Source organism: Medicago sativa, chromosome 7 (assembly GCF_051527215.1).
Source record: "Medicago sativa cultivar Bolivia chromosome 7, Bolivia_mono, whole genome shotgun sequence".
Classification (NCBI taxonomy): Eukaryota; Viridiplantae; Streptophyta; class Magnoliopsida; order Fabales; family Fabaceae; genus Medicago; species Medicago sativa.
In genome coordinates, this window is record NC_140755.1 from 56,099,761 (window position 1) to 56,111,175 (window position 11,415).

Genomic DNA, 11,415 nt, shown 5'->3' on the forward strand with positions numbered 1-11,415 from the left:
ACATATATGATTGGTCTCTATATTAAAAGATTGGGTTAATTAAGTAAATAGTCCCTATAAATATTCAAAATTTTGTTTTTAGTCCCTACAAAATAAAATCACACTTTTTAGTCCCTATAAAATTTTCCATCAACATTTTTAGTCCCTATAAAATTTTTCATCAGCATTTTTAGTCCCTATAAAATTTTTCCATCAGCATTTTTAGTCCCTAAAATGCTTAAGGAAAATGTCACAGGGACTAAAAAGTGTGATTTTATTTTGTAGGGACTAAAAACAAAACTGTGAATATTTATAGGGACTAAAAACTTAATTAACCCTAAAAGATTTAAAGAACTATTTTAAATTCAAAGATTATTTTAACCGGAAGTGTATAATCTTGTATTGTTTTGAAGTTTTGATAAAGGACTATTGTGTTTCTGGTTGGACATTCACGACAAAATGACTATTATCCAAAAAATAAAAAAGAGTTATCGGTTTGTTGATATTTGAGACGTCACTATCGCCACGATCACAAACAGAATCCTCATTTTTTTGTTCGTTCTTAACTTAGCTTGAAAGTTATCTCATTTCACTACAAAACCCATTGAATTCAGTTCAAAATAGAACGCAACGCAATCATCATCATCATCATTCATCATGGGCGGTGGTTCCACTGATTCTAACCATACTGGTATTTGTTTTTCTTTCTCTTTTCTTTTCTTTTTTTCTTTCCTCTTTGATGAATTCTTGTGTTTGACCTAATGATTAATCATATACTCTCCATGAAGATTTTCACTTTCCTTCTTCTCCACCCACTCCCAGGTATATATCATCACTGCTTATAATTTATTCTTCTTGTTTCAATTCCTTTCTTTTTCCAAAAATATTTTCAACCTATCAAGTACAGAAACTAGACACCGACACCGAATATGACACGGACACTGACACCGCTTATAATTTGAAAAAATCATCTGATAATTTGAAAAAATCATAAGATTCAATATAATTATGGGTGTCCGTGTCGGTGTCGTGTCTGACACCGAGACACGGCTAATCTGAGGAGTGTCCGTGCTTTCAACCAAATAAATTTGTGCAAAAATAGATTGTATTTGGAGGGAATTACCTATTTCTGTTTTTTAATGTATATATTAACATTTTTTAAGATTTTTTGCTACTGGCTGGCTTTTATATTCTTAGTTTGGATAAACTTCTGATGCTGAACAAGCACTTATCAAAAAAGATATATTAATTATTAATAGTATCTTACTATAATTAACAATTTTCTAACTAAAATTTATTGTACTTGTTGTATAACTTGAAATTAGCTTTTGCTTCTGAACAAGCACTTATGGACTTTTCCTCAACTTAATAACCCTAAACCTATTTTTATTGCAAACCTCCCTTAAGCAAGAAGCTAGTCTAAACTTTAGTATACGTTTGGAACCATGTTGATGTTGGTTTTCCCATCGAATGCACGAAAATCAGACGCTTCAATTTGTAGCTTCAGGATTTTGCTGTGGAAACGCATCGGAAGCGTGAGTCTGTGGGTAGCAATTGGGAAACCTAACAGAAACTTAGTGTTGATATAATGCATGGCATTTTGGCTTTTAAGAGAAATTATGTGAAACATGTTTTGTAGGATCAGTGCTTTTAAGGTTCTAGAGTTGAAGTTGAATCCTTTATTTCTTGATCCTATAGTTGACATTAGCATTCGAACAATAACTTGATGATGATTTATAATGTTTCAGGGATAGTCGAGGTTTGCAGGATAAAGACAATAATGTGAATGAGAAGAATGAATTAGATTTCGGAGACGTTAGTGAAGAAAGTGTGGCGACTTCTTCTGCTACTGATTCTGTTGTTGGTGAAAGGAAGAGACTTGGTATCTACCAAGAAATCCTGCAAAGTTATGATGAATTGAAGATTGATAGCAAGGATTTGAAAGAAACCAAAGAAAAAATCTTGAGGTGTTGATTTGAACTCAAATTTCATTTGTTTTAATTTACTTAACCATATATGTCTTAATATTAAGCGAAAGCTTCAAAGGTTTTTTAGTTGTTTTGATATTCAGCTTTCAAACATTGAAAGGGTATATTATTATCTGAGGAAATTTGATCTCTGATTAGTTAACTAAAGAAAATAGAAAAATAAAATAAAAACGGTCTAGTCAAAGTGAAGGAATTGAAAATCATAAATTTGTTCTGTTTTAAAATTAATTGAAAAAATGAATTTAGGACTCAGGTCAAAAACATGAATTTCAGGTTGTTTATTTGCCTTGATTTATGTAAGAAAAAGCTTTGAAACAATTCATCAGCTATGTGAACTTTTTTTTTTTCTTTTATTGTCATGGAAATAGTATTACAGGGGAAAAAAATGAAAACAGAATAATAAAAAACAGACCCTAGATTAGTTTTGATGACTTATTTTTTCGCTACCGACTCTGTTCCATAGTGAATGTTACTGCCACATTGGCACATTCTTCTTTCGTACCCTTACATGCTTCATTGGATGAAAACATGTTATCTTTCAGTGTGTAATTGAAATTATGGTGTGTAGTTCATGTTCATTCTGAAATCAAATTTCAAATTTTGTATGTGAGCATGTGGAATTGCAAATCAGAATATGAAGTTTATCGTGTGGTTTGATTGTCACAGCTATAGGCCTGGAACATGGACTGAAAAGGCTAAAGGCTTAAAGCTATGTGATTATGATGTACCAGAGACAACATGCCTCATACTGGTTGGTCCAAGTGGATCTGGGAAAAGCACTTTGATAAATAGAATCTCAAAAGTGTTTGATGACGACAAATTTGCACCTGCAAGAGCACAAGTATCATGTACGGTTTTTAGAACTTTAACTTTGATATTAACTTGAATAATTAGGAAGTGATTTCCTTCCATCTATATATCTTTGTTCATTGACCTAAGGAGTATCCATTACATTTATCTTTTGATGGCAGATAATTCACTTGGAGGGAGTGGAACATACTTCCTTCGTGAGTATATGATTCCAAGAGACTCAAATTCTATCTGTATGTATGATACACGTAGTTTGTCGGATGATTCTCGTGAGAATAATAAAATGCTCAAGAATTGGATGACAAAAGGTGTTCGTCATGGAGAGCTTGTTGCCAGGTTTATATATTTAAGTACTTAACATTCAAAATATTCTCATATGTTAATATTTACATCACATTTTACAAATTCTCTATCAGGGGTATGGATAATAAGAGACTGAGTAAAAATTTGAAGCTTAAAGGTGACAAGAAAGGTTTCTTTTCCAGTAAACGAAGAAAAGTTAATTATGTTATATGTGTCCTTAATGGTGTTTCGGTTCTGAATGTGATTGAAAATTCTGGTGGTGCTTTGGAGGCACGGTATATTCAACAAATTGTTTCTACTTTCAATTGCCCATTCCTGTCTTTTAAAGGTATTTTCTGGACAAGCTTTTGTGTTTTCTTCTTATAAATCTGATAGAATCACAAAAATGTTTCCACTTTTTTCTTTTTCATTTGCATGTGTGTGCATAGAGTTTATGTTTCCGTTTATTTTATGATAACTAGTTAGCTTAACATTGTGCACTAAAAAGAACAGATATAATGTGACACATATGGAGGGATACGACAACTTTTAAATTAAAGTTATAGGAATGGCGTGCCTAAAATACAACGTTTAATATAAAAACACAATTCTGTGATAAAAGAGAATTGATGCAAGTACATTTATGTCATTCCACCAATAGTTGAGGCTAAATACTGTGATGATACGGTCTTTAGTAATCTAAAATCTTATTAGTTTGGATGCTACGTAATTGGTAAGTCATATTCTTCATGACATGATCTGTTGTATAATTGACCTATGCTTGGATCTTAGTGTTAACGTTGAACGGTGATTTATAAGGCCTTTTGATATGCTGGTGATTACATTCCAATCATTAAATGCTGCAGGTTTAGGAAATACAAACTATCCTACCTTGTATTCGGACACTCTGATATGTCAAACATATTTTAGTTCCATTCTTCATGAAAGTTTTTAACAGTCATTGTGACAATGTGGGTTGTTATATCCATACACTTGTGTTATTTCCTTTTAGGTGCTACTATTTGAGATAATTTTGATAATGCATGTTGAAAGTGTATCAGGTTTAATATGTATAATACAACTGCATGTGTATGATTTAATGTATATGTATGTATTAGGCACCATGCCTGAAAAATGTGAAAGAGAAAATATTGACTACACGTTTAATTAACAGAATGTTGGGATGGGATAGCAGGGCCCTTGAAAACCCTGTATTTCTATCTTTCTCATTTCATTTCCTTTCGATAGTTATACTGTAAATCACTGCTTTCTGTTATTGATGTCAGTTTATACCGATAATAGAGTGAATTTTGGTTTGAAACCAGTTTCTTTGACATGAATATTCTAAATCCTATATAAATGTAAACAATTCCGGTGTGGCTGCTTTTTAGTTTCATCTCCCTTCTTTCAATTATTTCAATGTCTATGCCGCAAAAATAGTTTCTGGGACTTGGAAGGCTACAATGTTTCTGTTCCTTTCATCAACGGTGTTTAGTTAGAAGAGACTCAATTAGATAAATTGGGAGAAATAGTAAAAAGGATACATTCAGAAAATTCAGAAGTTTGTATGAAGGGTTTTTTATTTTATTTATTTCGTTATTTTGTTTATATCAATCTCTCATTCCTCTTGCATGTGTTCATAATAGTTGTCAATCTGATAGTTTATTTTTATTGCTTGCAGATGACAAACCTGTACTTGTTTTAACTCATGGCGATCTCCTATCACTCTCTGACCGAGCTCGTGTCCGTGTATATTTGGGGGAGTTATTGGGAATTCCACCGACAGAGCAAATTTTTGACATCCCAGGTAGCCTTTCAACTTATGTCACCATCCCTTTCATTGAACATTCTTTTATATCATTAAGTTGATACGAATTTAACAATTTCTTAATTATCCTTCAGACTGTGATGACCTAGTGACTGAATCTGCCGTAGTTGGAATGTTAAGATATACTCTTGAGCATGCTGACAGAAACTTTCCTCAGAAAAGCAATGTTATGAATAAGGTTTGCGCTATTTCCTTAAATTTATAGTTACAAGCTGATAACAAAAGCATTTTGAAGTTGATATAACTGAGTGCAATGGGTGAAAGTTTATATATCATAGCTACAAGTATTGTGAAAGTAGTAAAATTTGCTTATATTTTGGACCATCAAACTACATTTTTTGCTTATAATCGAGATCACCAAATCAAACACTCTATCTCGATTTTTTATTTCTCAAACAGTGACTAAAGGCGCATTATAACAAAACCTCATTGATTTTTTTAATTGTTCATGCTTGCAGGTTCATAAAATATCTCTATTCCTATTCATGATTTTGCTGATACTAGCAATAGGATTTGTCATTGGCTTGAAACAAAACAACTCCATCACTTATGTCGCTCAACAGAACGCACCTCAACCGCACACTTGCAGTAGAGAAGTTCACGACACGCGTCCAAATGTGGAAGGTCCTATAAATGAACCCAAGATAGAGTGTCCAAATCTGGAAGTTCCCAAAAGGGAACCCAAGATAAAGCGTCCAAAACTGAAAGTTCCTAAAAAGGAAGCCAAGATAGAGTGGCATAAAATTCGGCACATATGGTAGCTGAGAGTATTGCTGATATAACTAGTATATGATCTCTGTTATGGAGCTAGGTGAAAAGAGTTGTAATTAGGAGTACTTGGTTACCATTGAATTGACAACACTGCAGCATGTGTGATCTATCACTTTTGTTCCTTGCTTTGGTAGTTCTGTACACGGTTGAAATCCAAAGTAGAAAGTCTTTTTAGAAAAATGTTTGCAGTACATTACTTCTCAATTAACTTTTTCTTATTAGGTAAGTTCTTTAGGAATTTTACTTAATGACACGCCTTTTAAAGAACTGGGTTACATAGTTAACTGAGTATATGAGAGTGATGGTGGATTGTAGGACTCCTTGGTTACCAGTACTTACTAGGGCCAACTTTTTTTTTTTTGAAAGAACTTACTAGGGCCAACTAAAAGTAGTTATTTGTTGAAAATATCTTTTATTCATACCATTTACATTATAACAATGATGAGTACATTTGCAAACCATTATGTGTATTATATTAAATTATAACAATATATTTTAGGACATTGTTTTTATGATAAATGGTATATTTTGATCTCCTCTATGTCTAGCTCATTAGAGTTGGAGTAATTTTATACCTTGATTAAATAATTCGTGGAAATATTTTTTTATTCTATCTTTCGTATCTCACTCCTTGACTAAAATTTTACTGTCTTTATGCTTAACTAGATATTCACCAATAAATAAGTGAAATGTTCCAGCTTTGAACCCCAATTTCACATGTTATCCACAAATGTCCATACCAACTGCTCCCTCCGTCCCGTTTTATCTGAGCCAGTTTGGTTTTTCACACAGATTAAGAAAAATGAAAAATGTATAAATAAAGGGGAAAGTGGAATATATTGTATTGGGAATGATGAAAGTAGTATTAATTAGAGTTATATTGTATTGGAAATGATGAAAGTTGTATTGAAAATTGAAATGACTCAGTTATTTTGGGACACTTTTCTTTAGAAAATGGGTCAGATATTCCGGGACGGAGGGAGTAATACATGTTATTTCTTCTTTAAAAAAATAGATGCATGTATGGAGGTTCTCAAATTGAAATACCAAGATCATTTTTCTTGATAGAGCAATGGGTAATTTCCTTTCATTAAATCAGAGGAGGTGTGACAGTGGCGTTTATTCAAAATTTAAAAAAACATTACTCAATCTCTCAAATAAAAAATTACTCAAAACCACAACTTATTTTATGTAGTTTTAAAACAAATCTCATGTATTTTTTTTTCAAAAAATTGCAATAACTGAATGAAAGACTGCTAAAAATAATTATTTTTGGAACATGAAAATTTGCAACCACACGAATATATACGCAAAAATATTGAGATTGGAAAATTTGAAAGAGTAACCTAATAGGTACCCCTAATGTGATCCCTTTTATACATATAGGATAGGATAGGATGATCACTTTGTAGTTCTTGGACAATCCTTTATCTCGTTTTTAGTAACATTATAATGATATGAATATGTGGGGATGATCTAACTAATTTTTTGATTAATTTTAATAATTTCTTGTATATTAGCCCCTTCGACTCTAATTATAAGTTTCCTTTAAAAAATAATTTTGCCTCGATATTATGGAAGTTACTTGGTGCGTTTATGATGAAAAATGATATATTAAAGTTAGATCCATTAAAATACAAAATGCTTACTAAGGATTAGTAAGCTTTTTACGCTACCTTACGAAGTGCGTTAAGAGATATCTATTAAATACAATACATTGATCTACTTAAGAGATATCTATTAAATGTGCTAAAGAGACAAACATGATACTTTAATATACTTAAGCTATAAAAATATTAAATTAGTTTTAGCATTGCATCAGATTTATATAAAGATCAACTCATATTCCATTTGTCAAATGCAAAGAGAAAAAAGAATATGGCTAAAACTCTAAAGTTTTTTTATATTATGATTTTATTTCTTTCCTTGTTTCTTGTTGCAAAGGAAGTTGACGGTAAGCCATATTTTCACTCTTTTCAATTTTGCTTAATTACTTTGTAGTTCATACACAATCTTTTTATCTCATTTTATTAACATTTTTTATTTTCTTTTTCATTACAACAAAAAAAGGATGCGAAGACGATGGTGATTGTCCAAGAGTTTTCAAATTAAATGTACATGATTTTATTTATAAGTGTATTAACAACAAATGCACAAGGGTTTACTATCCAAAACTGGTACCAAATTGGCCAGATACATTTTTTTGAAGAGGACCAATGCCAGATATTATATGAGTATGAAACCCAAGATATTACACAAGCGCCATACAAGGAAGAATAAGTTCTTACACTAGCAAAAGATGTATGCAATATACCTTATGCTAGAGTATTCCATGGGTTGCCATTTAAATTTTTTGTTGGCATCTAATAATTTTATCTTTTTTTTTTTGTAATTCTGAGACCTTGCATTTATGGATTTGTATTTTCATACGTTGGTAAAAAAAAATGAATAAAGAAACTAAGGAATATTAAAATTAAATTGTCTTCTTCTCTCTTAATTCTGGGACCATTATAATTTTTTGTTGCTAAAATCAACTCACAAGAAGAAAGAGTTATCTCTTGTATCATTTAACTTCAATTAAAACTAGTCGATATACCCGTGCTAAGCACGGGTAGCGCGGCTTCGCCGCGCAGTATGGCCGCGGCTCCGCCGCATGTCTTGTCTTGGCTGTGCTTGACATAGTATTTTTTTTGTCTATAGTGAAAATATGTAAAGTATTTAAAGCATAATAATGTATATATTGATCGGTAGTAATAAAAACTTGTAAAATAATTAAATGTTAATATGAACAAATATATATTAAATTTTAGTATTGACGATATTAAAAAAGCTAATAAATAAAAATAATCATAGTTTTTATTTACTAATATGTTTTAGTGTGAAAAATACTAATAAACATCTTGTGAAAAATCATAATTAATGTATTATATACAGTGAGATATATTTTTGTTAATATATAGTTCATACACTCATATATATTTTATCAATATATATATGGACCGTCATAACCTTCTTAGAAGACTTGCTAAAACCTCCGGGAAGTCCAGTCCTATGTCACCATCACTTCGCCTTGTCCCAAGACTCGTGCTTGGGGGGCTGTGGACCGTCATAATATTCCTAAAGGCTCAAAATCCCTCCATAAGGACCTGGACGCCCTCCATAAGGGCCTAGGCGCCCTCCTGAAGGGCCAAGTCGCCCGCTAGAAGGGCCAGGACAACTTCAGAAAGGCTAACCAGGCCCAGGCGCGTCTTCCATGAGGGCGCCGCCTCACTTAGTCTCCAGAACCCTCTAAAAACACCCAAAATACGTAAATACCCCTGTTGCTTGGGAACCAAGCAACCAAAGCCCAAGCCCATAGCAGGCTATAAATACCTCTCTTGAGAGCAGTCTCAGATCATCTAATCATCAGCCTAAACCCTAGAATCCTAGTATTCCTTACCGTACTTTTTGCAAGTACAATTGGCGCCGTCTGTGGGAAAAGGTAAAACTAACCTTGACCATGTTTCTGGATCGCGAATCGTGATTCGAAAACCCTAAAACGAGACCTCCAAGTCGTCAAACTCCCTTACGATTTGGAAACCCTACCCCTTTTTTCAACCAAACCTAAACCGCACCTCACGTACGGTTTAGAGAAAAGCCTCATCATGGCGACAGCCGAAGAATTAGAGTCCATGCGAACTCAACTCGCTCAGCTAAAAGAGCACAACGAGGCCCTGCAGGCTTCGATGGAGACCATGCAACAGAAACAGCAAGAAGAAAAAGATGAATCAAACCATGGTGAGATGGATGATCCAGAGCCTCAACCTCTGTCCGCCGAGATTTGGGGCGCACCAGTCCCTGAGAACTTTAAGCCTCCTCACCTCTCCGTTTTCGACGGGAAAAGCGATCCCATGGAGCACGTCACGGCCTTCAACACTCGCATGGCCGTTGTCGGAGCTCCTGATTCCCTCAAATACAAATTATTGGCCGGTACTTTCTCTGATGCCGCCTTGCGCTGGTACATGAACCTTCCACGCTTCTCCATCCTCAGTTATCCAGATATGACAAGAAAACTTATCCAACAGTTCTCTGCAAGTCGCCACCGTAAGGTCCCCGCCACCAGCCTTTTCAACGTGCGACAGGGGCACAACGAATCCCTCAGAGACTACCTGGCAAGATTCAACGAAACAACTATAAAGGTAGTTAATCCTAAGCAGGAAGTATTTGTGGGCGCTTTTCAGAATGGCCTTCAGGCGGGCTAGTTCAACGAGTCACTAGCTCAAAAACCTGCTGATTCCATGGAAGAAATAATCGCCAGAGCAGATTGCTATATCAAAGGAGAGGAAAGCAACGCAGAAAAGAAAGCGAGAGACGCCAAGGAGCGGGCGTCGACCAATACGGAACGGCGACCTTACCAACCACCTTCAAACAGGGACCGCGCCTCCTATCAGAGAGCAGAAAAGCGAAACTATGCGCCTTATACCTACAGACCACGCATGGAGAACTTCACTCCGCTAAACACCAGACCGGAACGCATCATGAAGGAAATCTACGAAACCAAGCTAATTCGGGAACCACCCCCACCACGATTCAACACCATGGGAGACGACAACGACAAATGGTGCAAGTATCACAGGATAAAGGGTCATGACACTGATTTGTGCATACATTTGCGCCGCGAAATTGAAAGGTTAATACAAAATGGCAAGCTGAGGGGATACACCCAAGACCGACGGGATGAAGACAAGCACAAGGGGGAAAACAAGAAGGAGGGGACGCCAGAAGGAAAGAGGCACACATTGAACACAATTTCTGGCGGCTTCTCTGGAGGAGGAGAATCAAGCTCATCTCGCAAGAAGTATGTAAGACAGGTCATGCTCTGCCAAGAATATGAGAAGCAAGTTCCAGAGCACGAACCTGATGTATCCTTTACTACGAAGGACTACAAAGACGTCGTACCACATGACGACGATCCCATGGTGGTCACACTGCAAATATTCAAATGGGATGTAAAGAGGGTGCTAATAGACCCAGGGAGCTCCGCTGACATCCTTTACTACGACACGTTTGATCGAATGGGGTTAGATCCAGAGCAATTGCAACCTTTCAGAGGCACATTGGCGGGGTTCACCGGCGAGCAAGTCCATGTCAGAGGCTACATTACTCTTAAGACAACGTTTGGTCACGGATCTCATGCCAAAACTGTTCGCGTACGGTATCTCGTAGTCAACTCACCAAGTTCCTACAACATCATCATTGGGCGTCCCGCGTTCAACCTGTTAGGCGGATTCCTATCAACAAAATTCTTGGTCATGAAGTACCCTCTCGATAACGGAAAGATAGGCACTATCAAAGGCGACCAAAAGCTGGCCAGAGAATGCTACCACAATAGCTTGCGCCTGCAGAAGACTCGGAAGAAATCCGCCAATGAAGTCGCACACGAAGTCAACATGATAGATCTTGACCCCAGGGAAGATTTCCAACAAGAACGAATGGAGCCCACAGAGGATCTAAAAGAGATCTCCATCGGTCCTGAAGCCCATCAAACGACGAAGATTGGCACGTCGCTCAGTGAAGAAGAAGAAGTTGCCCTCATCGGTATACTCCGAAGGAACCTAGATCTCTTCGCTTGGCATCCGTCCGAAATGCCAGGGATGGATCCTGATATCGCTTGCCACCACCTATCCATCAAGCCAGGAGTAAAACCAGTTGTACAACGAAAGCGAAAGATGGGCGAAGAAAGAAGGAAAGCCGTAGACGAAGAGGTAAAGAAGTTAG

General features: G+C 35.7%; 1 protein-coding gene across 1 annotated transcript; it reads left to right on the top strand.

Annotated features, from left to right (window-relative positions):
- Positions 1–603: 603 nt before the first annotated feature.
- Positions 604–5,838, top strand: LOC146906926 (uncharacterized). Its single transcript, XM_085730683.1, has 9 exons — positions 604–670; positions 768–801; positions 1,728–1,946; positions 2,634–2,815; positions 2,939–3,113; positions 3,194–3,408; positions 4,741–4,866; positions 4,962–5,065; positions 5,346–5,838. The coding sequence occupies exons 1-9, from the start codon at positions 637–639 to the stop codon at positions 5,646–5,648; spliced, it is 1,392 nt and encodes a 463-aa protein (XP_085586809.1). The 5' UTR covers positions 604–636; the 3' UTR covers positions 5,649–5,838.
- Positions 5,839–11,415: the final 5,577 nt, after the last annotated feature.

Excerpts from the sequence above, each read along its gene's own strand:
- LOC146906926 (XM_085730683.1), top strand. The coding sequence starts at position 637 with ATGGGCGGTGGTTCCACTGATTCTAACCATACTG. Across the intron at positions 3,409-4,740 it reads CCCATTCCTGTCTTTTAAAG|ATGACAAACCTGTACTTGTT; the intron begins GTATTTTCTGGA and ends TATTGCTTGCAG. Across the intron at positions 4,867-4,961 it reads GCAAATTTTTGACATCCCAG|ACTGTGATGACCTAGTGACT; the intron begins GTAGCCTTTCAA and ends ATTATCCTTCAG.